This window comes from Dermacentor andersoni, chromosome 2 (assembly GCF_023375885.2).
Source record: "Dermacentor andersoni chromosome 2, qqDerAnde1_hic_scaffold, whole genome shotgun sequence".
Lineage (NCBI taxonomy): Eukaryota > Metazoa > Arthropoda > Arachnida > Ixodida > Ixodidae > Dermacentor > Dermacentor andersoni.
This window is the reverse complement of record NC_092815.1, coordinates 224,491,749-224,509,632: the sequence shown is the minus strand read 5'-3', so window position 1 is coordinate 224,509,632 and position 17,884 is coordinate 224,491,749. Positions and strand designations below refer to the sequence as shown.

The 17,884-nt window shown below is 45.7% G+C and overlaps 1 protein-coding gene across 2 annotated transcripts in view; it reads left to right on the top strand.

The window, feature by feature from the left end:
• Atg16 (Autophagy-related 16) overlaps positions 1-17,884 on the top strand; it is a 313,574-nt gene that overhangs the window by 235,850 nt on the left and 59,840 nt on the right. For both annotated transcript variants that reach the window (XM_050186603.3, XM_050186604.3), the window contains one exon: positions 4,389-4,653. In XM_050186603.3, coding sequence (XP_050042560.1) covers positions 4,389-4,653 — 265 coding nt within the window. The remainder of the gene's footprint in view (positions 1-4,388; positions 4,654-17,884) is intronic.

Sequence of the window (17,884 nt, the reverse complement as noted above, 5' to 3'; positions counted from 1 at the left end):
TACGGTATAATGTGAAGTTATTGTTAGACGGAAAAACTTCGTTATCGTCTATGTCCGAGCTCAGCCACGTTTCTGTGTCGATATCAGATTCTGTGTCGCTAATATGGCTGTGTAACTGATCTCGCTTTGGTATTAAAGTTCATATGTTAGTGAATGCTGTGTTGAAATTCAAAAACGTAGGCAGCCTTTTAGGAGCAGAACTTGAGTTAGTATTCTTGATGTATCATTTGGTTGAGACCGTGGGTGTACTTACAGAATTTATGGTTTGTGTGTATGCATGACACATTGGTGGTGTGCATTCCTCAACTTTAGAAGACGCGCGTTGGCTGCGTGCCTTCAAAACTGCATAATCGCCATCCATTATCGCATCAAAAGCATCTGCGATTTCATCTGCAGCGGTGCAGCAAACAGTTTCGATTTGACTCATCGCAAAGCTGACCAGAATGAAGAGCACTGGCTACATCGCGATGTATGGATGATCTGTTGGCGACCTGCTCACTGGCGAAAAAATAACCAGGTCATGAGATGACGAGAATTGCAGCTTCCATGCTGCTTTTGTGCAGAATAGAAACAGGATTTGTTCATTCATTCAGTAAATAAAGGCATGTTGACATAGTAAGCGTTTGTTTATTGTTTTCTTGATACCCCTGATAATCCCCCTTCGTTTAATTCAGATATACTTTTCGATCTCCTAGAATCTGAATTAACAAGGTTTTATGTAATTATACTTCGTAGCGGTTTTATGCATCAATGCTGACCCATCATGTTAGGTGCAGTGTACAGAATTGTAATATCACTTTTCATTCCTGAGTTAGAGTTATATATAGCATGATAGTTTTGTTTTTCTAAATATTGTGATTTTCAGCATTCTGCTTCCAACAGTTACTAGATTTAACTTTTATCGTCACACTATCATTTCTTTATGTACTATAATATATGCTTTAATCTACGCTGTAAAGTGAATGTACAAACAAAAATTGAAGAATAAAATGTCTTTTCACATATAGTCATTGTATAATGTACAAACTATCTTGTTTATTTGTATTTTCTACATCGTACTTGCTCGTTCTTATTTTATATTTGCTTTTTTTGTACATTGAATTATCATGTAAGCCGAACGCACTTAAGAGCAAGAGCCCCTGCCAAGCCATATGGCCTTTAGCTCTTGTTTCCTCTTTCTGTAATTCAAAGAAAGAAATAAACTTCAAAGTTCAAACCTTATAAAATTCAGTGCAGTGGTTGCCAAGAAAACTGATTTCTCTTTTGCCATGTATTTATAGATAAAAGCTAGAGGTTCCTCTTAAGCAGGAGTGAGTAAAAATGCATGCACTAGATGGCCCTTGAGCCACACTCGGGCTTGGTGAAAAAAAAAAAAAGACGCATTCTATGGATAGCATACGTTCCTGTGAACATCTCGGCCTAATTTTGCACTCGTGTGTGATACATGGGGCTCACAATTGAAGCATGAAGTCGCATTTTTCTGAAACACTATTCAACAGAGGCATTCCCACCCTTTCGAGGCTGCTGGCAGCTTCCCTTTGGCATCAGTGGGCAGATTCCCATAGAGCACTGTCATTGGCCATTAGTTGACATCAGTCAAGAAGCGTGTTTGCATCAGTGTGCTTCTTCCTGCTTTTACTGTGTGTATTCATTAACGTAGTTTACCAAAAATGCTGAAGTAAGCAAAGATCTGTGTTTCAAATTTTGATAAGAATTGCATACTTTCAGAAGAAGCCAACTATCGTATGCTCACACTCGGGAATTAAACTTTGGCCACAATGCTTATCGATGTCGTAGCCGTCGGGTCTCGCAAATTTCTATTAGTTTGAACTAGCCTCTAACGATACATAACTTAAGGTTGGACCACATGTAAGGTTGCAAGTGCACACTCACTCCTGGCTGCTCCTGGTTAGACACCTTGGAAAACATTGCCTCATAGTGAGCCATTGATAGTGCTTCAAGATGCGCAATTCAGATGTGGCTACTATCCGTCGGTCAAGCTGGTGCAGGACAAAGCTGATCCGCACCATGTAGCATGGCCATAATAAAGCCCCTCCGTGAACTTTTCTGCCTACCAGTTCAGAAGAGTGTCAATCAAGGGGTATTAGACCAGACTGGAGCAGGTGACGTCATCACGATATGGCATCTTGTTCACGCTATGGTACATAACAGTCTGGAGGTTTTCGTGTCCAACCTGACTGACCGGCCCAGCACTGGTGTTGGGTTGCTTGGGGCAGCCTCGCGTATTCCTGGCCCCTGCTTTGGTGTCCCAAATACTTGGGGGCTGGCGGTTCCTTCTTGGCACTCAAGGGTCACAGGCTCCGTTGTCCAGGTCACGCTCCCCCACTCGTGGCTTGATCTGGTTGCTGTGTCAACGAATGTTCACCCCTTCTGGACCATCGGCGTTCACCTTGCGAGTGCCTTCCGATGACGTGATTCGGGCTGGGATCCATGGCTCGCCTCACCCGAAGTTCTTTACCCAGGCAGGTTCCCCCGGCCGCGACACACCAAGAACGGGGCAGTCAACTGGAGATTGCGGGGCGAGAGGCCCCATAGGCACCACTGCGTTGTCCAGACTGGAACGGAGCTCGTAGCCCATAAGGAGTTTCGCATGAGTACAGCCCCCGGCCTGCGGCGTGCTTAGGTACCTGTGCAGAATCCTTGCCAAACATGTTTTCAATGACTCATGGACACTCTTCTTCAAAGATTCTTTAACAGTTCGCACGACACGTTCCGCGAGCCCATTGGACTGCGGATGAAACAGTGCTGTCCGGAGATGTGCTATGTTATTCAGCTTCATACACTCCCGAAATTCAGCACTTGTAACATCTCGGTTATCGGCTCTTGTGTGCGCAATGGATGCCCAAAATTTTGAACCATCGCCAGAAGATGAAGTTCGGTGCTGCCTTGACTCATATGATCCGGTATCATAATGAGGGTGATGACTTCTTGTCTGCAATTGTGACAAGGGACGAATCATGGTGCCACTACTATGAGCCTGAAACATGATGGCAAAGCTTACAGTGGAAACATTTGAATTCACCACCCGTAAGGAAAGCAAAGGCCATCATGTCCGCCGGAAAGGTGTTCACTTTTTTTTTTTCGATCGTCTGGGACCATTACTGATAGAATTTGCTAAATCTTGAGAGACTATCAATTGTTTCCGATATTGTGAAACCCCGGATGGGCTGCATCTCACAATCAAGAAGAAACGACGTGGAAAATTGATGAATGGAGTCATCTTGCTACACGACAATGCCAGTCCCCGCGTCGCTGATGTGGTTAATACAAAACTGGCAATGTTCAAGTGGGAAACGCTGCAGTATCCACCATACAGCCCAGACCTGTCGTCTTGCGACTTCTACATTCTTGGGCAACTGAAAAAGTGGCTCAAGGGAACCAGATTTGCATTGGACGATGACCTGAAAGAGTCAGTTACAGACTTTTTGAAGCAGCAACCCAAGGAATTTTATGAGAGAGGAACTTGTTAATCAATGAGACAAATGTCTAAATGCTCATGGAGACTACTTTTAAATAAAATACCCTGTTTGTCATATATTCGCATTGGCACACTTTCCTTTGACTTGCCCTCATATATTCTGCAGAATTCCTGCTTTTTATATGTGATGTCTTTTCAACTGTAATTTCGGTGCAGTTACTCACAATACACGACTGGTGACAGCTGCTTCTGAATAATACATTAGTACAAATGATGTCATTGAGATTTTTTTTCTGGCCGTTGCATATGTAAAAAAATGGAAATAGTAAGGACCTTGAATGACAAAGTTTCATTAACGTATTTGTCCTCAACTTGTTCATTTCACGGTCTTTACATATTTGATATCAGCGGCATGCACTGCTTTGCTGGTTTCGAACTGATATAGTTCTAAAGCTCGTGTGATTTTTTCTTTACTTAATATATAGACAAAAGACATGGAAGCACTGATATCAGTTATTTTGGGATATACGAGTGTATACTTTTATGAAAAAATACCTATTTTACTTGTCTTGACTGTGCGTAGTGTTCAATAATTCGTTTGCAGCATCTTTGGCAATGGCAATGCAATTATTATTCATGTATTTGATCCCTCGACAAATTCTGTACGGAGGAGGACGAGCTGCAACATGAGCCCCCCCCCCCCCCCCCAAACGCAATTTCTGGCTACGCCCTGTTGGGAACCTATCCTGCATATTGATGAGTTTGCATTATAAACAAAAAATACACCTACCTATGTTGTTACTGTAACTTTGCTATAGTGTGAGAATGAGTTACTCCAAATCCTCTTCTTTGAACTTTGCAGCAGAATAAAAAAGAGGGCTGAAGAGGCGATAGGATGTGATCACGAGCAATAATAAGCAAAAAGTTCATGGATGGTTCGAAATTGCAGGCATCCGCACCATATTTGCTGGCTCCTCCTGCAATGACCTGGTGGCCAGTGACAGTGCGGGCACCACCATCATCAGCGGCCACTTTGACAAGCGTCTGCGTTTCTGGGACTCGCGGGCAGAGAGCAGTGCCAACGAGATTGTGCTGGGTGGCTTGATCAGCTCGCTGGACCTGTCGGCCGACCGCTGCCAGCTGTTGTGCTGCGTGCGCGACGACACCCTCAAGCTGCTGGACGTGCGCATGAACCAGGTCCTTGTGAGCTTCCAGTGCGTTCTCACTCACCATATTTCATTTTTGAATTGCTGTGCCTCTTTGACAGACGCTGTCCCCACTCAGCTTTTGCTTCTTTTGTCAGCACCTTGCGGAGTGTGCTGTGGTGGCTGGTATCATCAAAATGGCCTCCCGTTATCACCACACTGCTCAAAATCTGAGCATTGCAAAAAGGGCACGAAAGGTGCAGCGAAGTGGACTATAGGAAGCTGACCAGCAGCATGTTCAGCCCTATGTGCATTGCTGCACACTGGCGACTATGCAGCACACTCGTTCTGAAAGCACGCTAAGTGATCTAGTGAGCACTGTTCAAAGAAACGGCGTAATTCCTCGACAGTTTCGCAGTTCAATGATGTTCTAAATACATTTCGGAATTTTGGGGGGGTTTGAATATTTTGACTGTAGAAGTGGCTTTTGAATTGAATATCAACCGATTTGAATTTAATGTTCCAAGTTTCGAATATTCACACACCACTATTAAGTAGTGACCCACAGATTGTGTCAGTGATGTTTTCACCACCCAGCAAGCTCATTTCTTTATGAAAAAGAAAGCAGTTCATCAGTGCTGGGATGTATTTGTACTGACCATTTATTGTTCGCAAGCAGATACTCCACTTATGTACATTCAGCTAGAGCAGTTCTGGAATCTTTAATGACTGTGGCCTTTAATTAACAGTATAAATGAACATTTCATTTCATAGCCATCAAGATGTGGTGCTCCAAAAATAGAGTCATTTACTTGTCATTAATGTTAGTAATTTGGCACCTTCAGTGAAATCTATGATTACATGGTGGAATGAAGGGTGCGACAGGCGTAGTCTAAAAAAGTTCAGCAGAATCTATCTCATGGTGACTGTCGATGGTAATGCATTCAGCATTGAATAACTATAGTGACGCAACATATTTCCACCGTCAAAAGGACTTACGTATGAGGCATGCACTACAATGGGACTCATCTTTCATGCTGCTCTAAGTGAGAAGAAAGGGGGTTAACCGAGTGGCCCGATTTTTATTCGTCATATCATAAGAAGCCAACAAACACTCACACCAAGGACAACATAGGGGAAATTACTTGTGCTTAATAAATGAAGTAAAGAAATGATAAATAAATGGAAATGAAAGTGGAGGAAACAACAACTTGCTGCAGGTGGGGAACGATGCGAAGGTTGTGGGATCGTTCCCCACCTGTGGCAAGTTGTTTTTTCATCCACTTTGATTGCCATTAATTTGTCGTCTCTTTATTTCATTTATTAAGCACAAGTAATTTCCCCTATGTTGTCCTTGTTGTGAGTGTTTGTTGGCTTCCCATGATGTTGCTTCTGTAAGACCCCTTGGCGCCGTCTGTGGTGCCGCCGCCGTGAAGCCTGCGCACACGCCTGGCACGCAAGGCTGAGAGACGTGCAGCAGCCAGGCTCCTCCCTCGTGCTTCTTCCTCGGCGCCCTCTCATTGCGCCATCGAGAGGCTCGCCTACGGCCTCCGAGACGAGAACCATGGCGTGCCTGCAAACACTGAGCGTGGTTCCTTCGCTTGCTGCACATGCAGTGTCACATGTACATAGACCAAAGTTGCCATGAATTTCATTGAAGAGCGGCACATACCCAGTGTATTCATGGCACAGCTCACTAAAGCTTTAGCGTGAAAGGCGTTCATTGAAAAGCAGGTACCCCACAGGGGCGCCTGTGATAGCAGGCATTTGGTGCATTGTGACACCACGGACGCGAGCACACGGCGCTTTGACACTTTCGTGCCTAGCCATGCATGGCTTAGCCGTGTCCTGGGAAAAGGGAATCGGGGGGGTTGAGCTGATTCTGGCTGTTTGAACCTTTAAGGCCTCTCTCGCCTCATGTGTATGGCATCCTCGGACTGACTCCAGAGGGAAACCGGTGATCGCCTTTTCCTCTCCCCAATCTATTGATTTCCTATTAACTTACCTCTTCTGTCCTGCCATCTCCTTTCTTACCATATTTTCTGTCTCTCTCAGGCGGCTTGGGTTAACCTGGTGCGGCTGAGTGAAACCTTGTTAAACTGTAGTTGGCCAGAGCTCGAAAAAAGTACTTACTAAACGGTAGCACTGCTTAACCAAAATAGTGTGAGGTCGACCACTTACCTGTCAAAATTGGAACTACGATAGAGTGCGATAAAAGGGCAGAAAACACTCAGTATTTATTTATGCAGTACTGCTAGCCTCCAGATGAGGCTGTAAGCAGGAGTGGGTGTTCATACATAAAAGAAATCAAGACACAGCAAGTGTGTTACAGAAACCAACAAGAAGGTAAGAAACGCACTCATGAAAACACCTGCTGCAACATTTTGTACAAAAAATAATAAAAAAAATGAACAAGTAAAGCACACGCGCAGCATTTGAAGCTGTGGTGATTGCAATTGATTGCAAAAATGATTACAACTGAAGTGCTTGTACAAAGGTATCTGTAGTTGGCCATTCCACAGTGCTCGCTGGTAGTTGGTTCCATTAATGAATTGTCTTTGGAAAGAAAGAATTTGTGAATATTTTAGTATGGCAGGAATATTCCTTTAATTTTTTTTATAATGCGATCGGGTGGTTCGTCTGGTCACTGGCTCTGTGTATATGTGTTTGTGTATGCCAAGTTTATCGTGGAATAGCAAGTGCATGTACTTTAATCACTCACGTTGGTGCCGCTTTTATAAGCAAGCTGGACCCGCTTTTTTTTACCAAAGCACTTGCAGAAGTACTCTAACTATATGAACGGTATACAAACCTAACCGCTTTCTTTTAGACAGATTCTAGCTTGTTTATGTTGGCTCGAGTGTGTGGATCTGAACATTTGATCCACATTCTATTACAAGGTGAACTAAAGGTTTATGTGCTATTAATTTAACCTCGTGTGTGCACTGCCGCAGGGTTCTTAAGCAACAAACTTTCTGTACAGCTCTCGCAGCGTCCAACATATGCTTAGATTCCACCTTAGATCCGACGTTATAGTTGCACCCAGATATTTTTAGCTGTTTACCACTGCAAGAGGGTTGCCATCTATGCAGTATGAGAAACTTAACGGCCGTCACTTGCGTGTTATGGTCATTGCAACTGATTTTTTAAATCTTTATTGTCATTTGCCAGTCTGAGCACCACATTGCAATTTTCTCTAAAGCATTATTAATACAGTCTGGTCGCTGGAGTTGTAAATGTCATGATAGATTATGCCGTCAGCATGTAGCTTAATTTGGCATGTAGGTTGTGAACTATGTCATTAATAAAGATTGAAAAGAACAGAGGCCCGAGAACAGATCCTCGTGGGATGCCCGACTTAACAGATGTAGGAGCAGAGCACTCTTCATCAATTCCCACACACTGGCTTTGACCACAGAGATAAAGCTTCGATCTGGGCAAGTAAGGAGGGAATTATTTTTTAACGGTGGTTTTAGTTTTAAAAGAAGCTTAGGGTGTGACACTCAATTAAAGGCTTTTTTGAAATCTAGAAATATAATGTCGATTTGGCTTTGAATGTCAGCTGCTGCTGAGAAACTGTGAACTAGCTCTAAGAGCGGCGTCACAGTAGAAAGTCCTTTTCGGAACCCGTGTTGCCTGTCGTGGATTGTGTTATTATTTTCAATAAATGTCGAAATATGATTGAAAATAATATGCTCAAGGATATTAGAACAAGTACACAACAATGATAATGGCCGACGAAAGTAATGATGAATCATCTGCTTTAGGTATGGGTACACTTTTGCTGCATTTCCAATCAAAGAGAACGTCTGCTTTTGATAATGAAAGGTTGAACATAATATGTAAATATTTACTGCATCATTCGGCATACCTGACGAGGAAGGCATTAGGTACCATCAGCGCCTGCAGACTTTTTGGTGTCAGTGTTGAACAGAAGCGACGGAACGCGCTCTACAACAACATTGATAATGGGCTGACAATGGGCCAATGGGTAGAAATGTGCCGTTCTACCATGATCATTTGTGAATACAGAGAAAAAAATTGATTAAAGGCTGCAGTGACTTGTGGTTCTGACGTTATCGTTTCGCCATTTATACAAAATGTGTCTGTTCTTTTCTTTTTAGAATATAAATGCTGATAGAACTTTTCTGGTACTGTCAACAGGAAGTTTTGCATGGTAACGTTGAAATAGTAGTCCCTGTTTCTCTTGATACAGTCCTTTGCCTGCGCACGTAAGAATAAAAGCTTAGTTTTGTTGCCAAAGGGGGCAAGCGGGTTCGCTTTCTTAGCTTTCTTTATTTGCGTTCTAGCTGAATAACTTCTTTAGTCATCCAAAGACTAGTATTTGTTTTGTGATGGTTGACACACAATCCTTCATGCACTTCAACACAACACTCTTGAAGAAGCACCATAATGCATCAATAGAACAATCGGTTGAACCACTTAAAGCAGCAAAATCAGAAAACGAGCTGTCCAACAAATTTAGAATGGCAACGTCATTGGCACGTGTGAAATTCGGGACTATGCGCACATCCTTGCTTTTGCTAGTAGCAGAACCACATTAGAGATTTAACGATGTCATCTTGTGGTCCTGATATTAACACAAACTCGATATCTTTATCGAGTTTGTGTCTTTGGAGGGTTGCGGATCAGTTTGACAAACAGTCCTTGCTTTACGGCTCGCATCAGGAAGCGCACTTTTTTCCATTTGGACATTTCAGGGTCGGCGTGCCGGAACAAGCGCATCATCTCCTTGGTGAAGATCGCTATGGTCTCGTTGGGTAGTTGTACTCAGGCTTCTAGCATTGGGGGCGAGAACTTATGGAGTTGCCATCTGTCGGAAGCGCCTCCATTGCATAGTATGAGGGATCACGCGGAGCACTCCTCATAGATTTCGCTTACGGCACGCAATAAACACACCATGCGGCAGTCCTCCTGGACATTTATGTAAGTACTCTCAAAACGAGGGAAGTTTCTGAGTGTTGATATAATAATCTTGGGCAAACTGAAAGCACACAATCGTTTACAGATGCTATCTCTTTACCGAATATGTATATACAATACATGAACGCCACTGCGCGCGGTCGCCGCGATGGAGTCTCCCGAACCTTATTCTTGTGTGAAAGGTAGGCAAACACTGAGAGTAAACCATGTGAAATATGTTTTTATAGTGGGATGTCTGTATAACCAAATGGAGCATAATAGAATGAAGCCTCAATGCAGCGATCGCACGTGTTCGCAGCCACCGACTGCACGTCTGCGCACAATGTTTTGCTTTCACTGTGAACATGTTTTTGCTCCGTGCTGGGAGCTTTAGGCCGCAGCATATGAACATTTGACACTACATTAGCAAGCATTAATTTGTTGCGTGGACGCTATCAGAACTGTGCAAAAATAATTTCGTTATAGAGACTTCGACGCCTATGGCGACTGTGATGCACCGCCGCGACGATTCAATCTTTTTTTGTATTCTAAATTCTTGGACATTTCAATATTATTTCTCAAGTTGCGTTGCACTGTATGTTTATCGGTCTGCTCAGCGGGCGATTTCCCTCTGCTTGATTTTCGCAATCCAGTGCATTAATTCATAACACAAACATGATCATATGCCATGCCTTTTTTTAATGTGCCTCTTACCGCTCCCTTTCCATTCCAGTGAACTTGCCAGTATCTAGTATCAACAAGTTCATAGACCAAACCGTCATGACGTTAGCCGGGCAGCGGGCGCGGGCGAGCGTTTCAGTGCGCGTTTTCTGCTACTCACCGAACATCGCGCAGTCCCGGCACCGCAGCAGAAATGTTCCTCGCGTCTGTGCTTGCTGCATACCCGAGTTGTAGCCGATGGCTGTCTGCCGGTTCTAAGTTTCGCCAGCCAAGCTTTACGCAGATCCTTGCCCTGTGGCTACGTGTGAATAAGGCTGACTCCGTTGCATGTGTCCGGCACTGCGGCACCGAGCAGTAGCCTACCATGCTGCATGCCTCCAAAGGCAGCCACTACCTATTATAGTACTTTCAAACGTTGTCAAGCAGACGTTCAAGACAGTAAAGCCTCACCACTTAATCAGAACCGCAGCGCAGCTGGGACTTTAAACTTTCGTTCTCAGCTGGCTTCAGCTCTTCTGAAGCAGCCGACACGGCCGCTGTGTTCACGTGATCCCTCATGCCACGTCACGCCGATGGTGCCGCCAGCTTTTCCAGTGGTGGAGCTCACCCCAATAGCTTTGGCCCTTTCCTTGCTCACGACGCTTGTAAATGTTCGCAGAATGGAACAGGTCCCGTGTTGGCAGGGTCGACTCCCGGTTCTCAAACCACATTCTGGTGGCATCTTCTAAGGCGAAGTATACAGGCCGCAGCTTGTCGTCAGAGTCCCAGTTGTTGAAAGTCGTGATTCATTCATAGGTCTCCAGCGAGGTTTCTGGGTCTTCAGATGATGCTCCATGGAAAGTCGGTGGCTCCCAGGGCTGTTGCAGAACGATGGGGGACGCTGCGGCTGCTATTTGGATCGTCTTGGCCACAATCTTCTTGGTCTTAGGTACGTGCTCCGGGGGCAGCTGTCATGCGGACCATGCAGCCAACCCCGCTGTTTTCATTGCAATTCCCCGGGATACCTACAAGCAGATTGCCCGGGAAATGGACGAGCGTAGCCGCTTCTCCGGTCGACGGCTACATGACGTCCCTGCAAGTGCTTGCAACCGCCAGAAATAAAGAACCACTGCTTGAACTGCTGATTGGTGACAGTGTGCTTCATACACTCATGGACACTGGGCCAAGCATGAGCTTAATAGGTAGCCGTGCCATCGCAACGGCCAAGTGTGCAGGAGCCACATTCAGGAAAGAAGCACGCACCCTGAGGCTCACCAGAGCAGGATTGGCCACCCTGGTGCAGTCATCATCATCAGCCTGGTTATGCCCACTGCAGGGCAAAGGCCTCTCCCATACTTCTCCAACTACCCCGGTTATGTACTATTTGTGGCCATGTTGTCCCTGCAAACTTCTTAATCTCATCCGCCCACCTAACTTTCTGCCGCCCTCTGCTACGCTTTCCTTCCCTTGGAATCCATTCCGTAACTCTTAATGACCATCGGTCATCTTCCCTCCTCATTACGTGTCCTGCCCATGCCCATTTCTTTTTCTTGATTTCAACTAAGATATCATTAACTCGCGTTTGTTCCCTCACCCAATCTGCTCTTTTCTTATCCCTTAACGTTACACCTATCATTTTTCTTTCCATAGCTCGTTGCGTCGTCCTCAATTTAAGTAGAACCCTTTTCGTAAGCCTCCAGGTTTCTGCCCCGTACGTGAGTACTGGTAAGACACAGCTGTTATAAACTTTTCTCTTGAGGGATAATGGCAACCTGCTGTTCATGATCTGAGAATGCCTGCCAAACGCACCCCAGCCCATTCTTATTCTTCTGATTATTTCAGTCTCATGATCCAGATCCGCAGTCACTACCTGTCCTAAGTAGATGTATTCCCTTACCACTTCCAGTGCCTCACTACCTATTGTAAACTGTTGTTCCCTTCCGAGACTGTTAAACATTACTTTAGTTTTCTGCAGATTAATTTTTAGACCCACCCTTCGGCTTTGCCTCTCCAGGTCAGTGAGCATGCATTGCAGTTGGTCCTCTGAGTTACTAAGCAAGGCGATAACATCAGCGAATCGCAAGTTACTAAGGTATTCTCCAATAACTCTTATCCCCAATTCTTCCCAATCCAGGTCTCTGAATACCTCCTGTAAACACGCTGTGAATAGCATCGGAGAGATCGTATCTCCCTGCCTGACGCCTTTCTTTATTGGGATTTTGTTGCTTTCTTTATGGAGGACTACGGTGGCTATGGAGCCGCTATAGATATCTTTCAGTATTTTTACATACGGCTTGTCTACACCCTGATTCCGCAATGCCTCCATGACTGCTGAGGTTTCGACTGAATCAAATGCTTTCTCGTAATCAACGAAAGCTATATATAAAGGTTGGTTATATTCCGCACATTTTTCTATCACCCGATTGATAGTGTGAATATTGTCTATTGTTGACTAGCCTTTACGGAATCCTGCCTGGTCCTTTGGTTGACGGAAGTCTAAGGTGTTCCTGATTCTATTTGCAATTACCTTAGTAAATACTTTGTAGGCAACGGACAGTAAACTGATCGGTCTATAATTTTTCAAGTCTTTGGCGTCCCCTTTCTTACGGATTAGGATTATGTTAGCGTTGTTCCAAGATTCCGGTACGCTCGAAGTCATGAGGCATTGCATATACAGGGTGGCCAGTTTCTCTAGAACAATCTGCCCACCATCCTTCAACAAATCTGCTGTTACCTGATCCTCCCCAGCTGCCTTCCCCCTTTGCATAGTTCCCAAGGCTTTCTTTACTTCTTCCGGTGTTACCTGTGGGATTTCGAATTCCTCTAGACTATTCTCTCTTCCATTATCGTTGTGGGTGCCACTGGTACTGTATAAATCTCTATAGAACTCCTCAGCCACTTGAACTATCTCATCCATATTAGTAATGATATTGCCGGCTTTGTCTCTTAACGCATACATCTGATTCTTGCCAATTCCTAGTTTCTTCTTCACTGCTTTTAGGCTTCCTCCGTTCCTGAGAGCATGTTCAATTCTATCCATATTATACTTCCTTATGTCAGCTGTCTTACGCTTGTTGATTAACTTCGAAAGTTCTGCCAGTTCTATTCTAGCTGTAGGGTTAGAGGCTTTCATACGTTGGCGTTTCTTGATCAGATCTTTCGTCTCCTGCGATAGCTTACTAGTATCCTGTCTAACGAAGTTACCACCAACATCTATTGCACACTCCTTAATGATGCCCACAAGATTGTCGTTCATTGCTTCAACACTAAGGTCCTCTTCCTGAGTTAAAGCCGAATACCTGTTCTGTAGCTTGATCTGGAATTCCTCTATTTTCCCTCTTACCGCTAACTCATTGATCGACTTCTTATGTACCAGTTGCTTCTGTTCCCTTCTCAGGTCTAGGCTAATTCTTGTTCTTACCATCCTGTGGTCACTGCAGCGCACCTTGCTGAGCACGTCCACATCTTGTATGATGCCAGGGTTAGCGCAGAGTATGAAGTCTATTTCATTTCTAGTCTCGCCGTTCGGGCTCCTCCACGTCCACTTTCGGCTATCTCGCTTGCGGAAGAAGGTATTCATTATCTGCATATTATTATGTTCCACAAACTCTACTAATAACTCTCCCCTGCTATTCCTAGTGCCTATGCCATATTCCCCCACTGCCTTGTCTCCAGCCTGCTTCTTGCCTACCTTGGCATTGAAGTCGCCCACCAGTATACTGTATTTTCTTTTTACTTTACCCATCGCTGATTCCACGTCTTCATAGAAGCTTTCGACTTCCTGGTCATCATGACTGGATGTAGGGGCGTAGACCTGTACAACCTTCATTTTGTACCTCTTATTAAGTTTCACAACAAGACCTGCCACCCTCTCGTTAATGGTGCAGTACTTGGCCACAACCTCCTATATGAACACAACCACCAAACCCCGGCCCTCAGTCCCCAGCAGATGCGAAGCAACTGACCACGGTGGCGGTCAGACCTGCGACGCAGCAAAGGGTGGTAAGAATCCCTGGCTCCGGACAGGCCGCCATTGAAATATAACAGCTGTGTCTTACCAGTACTCACGTACGGGGCAGAAACCTGGAGGCTTACGAAAAGGGTTCTACTTAAATTGAGGACGACGCAACGAGCTATGGAAACAAGAATGATAGGTGTAACGTTAACCCTTTCGCTGTCACTGACGTACCGGTACGTCATCGCGCTTCCCCCCCCACAGTGTCACTGACGTACCGGTACGTTCTCTATCGCGCGTTCAAAATTTCGCGCCTGAGCGCAAAGCTGGCGCTCCCGGACTTGGCCACGCCATCTGTTGACTCTTCCTACAAGTTCGTATTTTCGCCCCGGCCTGTGTTAGTACACGTATTGAAGAGTACGGTGCGACTGCCACGCCCCCCTCTCTTTTTGCCGAGTAGCGCGGTGGCTCCGCGTTCGCTGGATCATGCGTCGCGCGAGTGTGGTTATGGGTTCAAGGGTTGTTCTGCCATCTCCGCCGGTTTGAAGGTTTTTATTTTCTTCTATTGGTGTGTCTGCTACGGCGCGTCAAGTTCAGGCGCACGCACCGCCGTTGCCTCTCCGAAAAGAGTGACTCGATTGCTGCTTTTGCTCTCTCGCCGCACCCTCGCTTCCGACTTGCAGCAGTAAACGTAAAGCCCTTCGAACTTTGTTTTATCCTTTTTCCATCTCCCTCTTCTTGATCACACAACGTCCCATTTATCTCCGTTGCGCGGGCGACTGAAAGCGCATCCTCCCTGCGCGCGGTTACTTTCGGATAGCTGAGCAGCTCGAGACCTTCGTCTGTTCATTGAAGCGGTGGCTCTTACGATTCAGAATACAAGCCGAGCTCGGATTTGGACTCGGACAGCGTCTAACGCGACGAAGAGATGAGTTCCGCATCGTCAGATTCGGATGTTGAACGGATGTTATAGTCAGGCTGATGATGATGATGATGTTTACTAATAACAGCTGCAGAACATTAAAATGTGCATATTGCATTGACTATGTTATTTGTATACCAATTATAATCAAAAATAAATTGCTCTGTTCATTCCCTGTTATGCTCGCTCCCTGAAACCAAGCCGACACTGGGGGTGCGTCACGGCCAAAAAGGTCCGACAGCGAAAGGGTTAATGGATAAGAAAAGAGCAGATTGGGTGAGGGAACAAACGTGAGTTAATGATATCTTAGTTGAAATCAAGAAAAAGAAATGGGCATGGGCAGGACACGTAATGAGGAGGGAAGATAACAGATGGTCATTAAGAGTTACAGAATAGATTCCAAGTGAAGGGAAGCGTAGCAGAGGGCGGCAGAAAGTTCGGTGGGCGGATGAGATTAAGAAGTTTGCAGGGACAACATGGCCACAATTAGTACATGACCGGGGTAGTTGGAGAAGAATGGGAGAGGCCTTTGCCCTGCAGTGGGCGTAACCAGGCTGATGATGATGATGATGACCCTGAGGCTTGCCCAGGGCTGGTCACAAACTTCACAATCGTTCGCTGTCGTATTCGTTGGCAAGGTGGGTCCAGGAAGCAGCGTTTTCTTCTTTTGCCAGAGCTGTGCCACGATGTTGTCCTTGGGCGGGATACACTTGAGGTGGCAGGTATTTCTCTCCACATGGGCCTTGGCAGACCGCGTCACTGCACTCTGACCCATATGGGTTTGTCAAATTTTAAAAGACACCGAAGCGGGCATGTGCATCAGATGTTGGACACCGACCCCTGTCAGTCTGTAAGACAGCGTTGCACTGCGATAAGCAAGGTCAAGAGCCTGATGAAAATGTGGCCAGCTCCCTACAGGCACGTATTGCAGATGTACAGGATATATGCCACAATACCACAGAGAGTGGCGAGTGTAGTCTAGAGAACCTTCGGGAGCAGAAGCAGGAACTTAATAACATCGTTGCAGACCATGACCATATTTTTACCACTCTGCCAGGTTGCACATTCCTGGTGCTTCACAAAATAGACACAAGCAGCCACCCACCAGTTAGATGCAAGCTGCGCCTGGTTAACAGCCAAAAGAGAGAAATTCTTCATGGATGTATCCAAGATTTGCTGGACCGAGACCTCATTGAGCCCTGCTCCAGTGCCCCTATATTAGTAAAGAAGAAAACTGGAGGATATCACCTTGCAATCAACTACAGACCCTTAAATGCAATCACAACTGTGCCAGCATAACCCATGCCCCACACAGACTGGGTACTGGCTCAGCTCAGCCACGCTAGGTGGTTCACGAGCCTCGACCTTGCTCAGGGCTTCTTTCAAGTGTCGGTTGCTCCCGAAGATGTACCGAAGACTGCACTCCTTTGCCATAGAGGAGTGTTTCAATTTAAGCGAATGCTATTTGGGGTAGCAGGTGGGCTGGCAACATTTCAGTCTCTCATGGACAAAGTGTTCTTAGAAGGCATAAAAGACAACTACTGCATGGAATTCCTTGACGATGCTCATTTATTCAGAAACTTTTGAGGACTACCTACAACATATCGATGAGATACTGCGAAGAATTTCCTCTGCAGGTCTGACTATCAATCCCAACATGTAATCCCTCCAGGCAAATGTCAACCTGACCCAGACAAGGTGCGAGCGGTTGCAGAGTTCCCATGCCCTAAAACAGTCAGGGAGCTCCAAATGTTTTTGGGCCTTGTGGGATACTCCAGAAATTATATCCCCTGGTTTTCTGACAAAGCCAGACCCCTGACAGCTCTCCTCAAGGAAGGAGCCCATTGGGTTTGGGGTGCCGAGCAACAGGCAGCATTCAAGACTGGGGCTAATGCTGGCAGGAGAGGTGGCTGTGGTATTGCCTGACCTGAACAGGCCCCTTGTGATTGAAACAGATGCCAGTGGCACTGGTATATCGGCAGTGTTGTTGCAGGAAGTCGTAGGTGAACTCAGGCCTCTGTCATTTATATGCAGGACCCTCAGCGCTGCTGAAAAGAACTATACTGTCCAAGAATGGGAATGCCTCACTGTGGTGTGGGCTGTCAATAGATTCCGACCGTATGTAGAATGCACATCATTTGAGGTGCATTATGACCATGCATCCTTGGCTTGGATGTTTGCAGCTGAGCAGGCATCATGCAGAGTGCAACATTGGGTGTTGAGGTTACAAGGACTGAAATGTACCATAAGGCATCGTAAAGGACGGGCCAACATCCCAGCTGATGCACTAAGCAGGTGCCCCCTCCCTGCTGCCGAACCTGCTCAGCCTTATTTGGCAGAGGACTGGTTTCCAGTCGAAGTGCAAGAGCCACAACAAACCATTCGTTTTGAACTAGCAGCCCTTGTTTACATGACTGATGTGTCCCCACTCACCGACCCTGGAAAGTTCTAGTTGTAACACCACAAGGATCCACTGCTGCTGCAGCTGCTGCAATACTTAAAGTCTGGCCTGCTACCTGGTGATGCTAAAGAATCCAAGAGGGTACAGGACCTAGCTGATGACAGCAAAATTTCGAACAGTGGTATCCTTATGTACACAGTCGGTGAACGTAAGGCCGCCTGGCTTCCCCAACACTTACGAGACATGGCCCTGCAAATGGAGCATGATCACCCCCTTCAGTGGGCATTTAGGCTTTTTTAAAACTTGGACTCTTGTAAAGAGCCAGTTCATATGGCTCGCTATCTGCTCCAATATCTCCCGTTACATCCGCAGCTGCCAGCAGTGCGAGGCTTTTAAACCTCACTGGCAAAAACCAGAAGGGCTTATGGACAGCTCATGG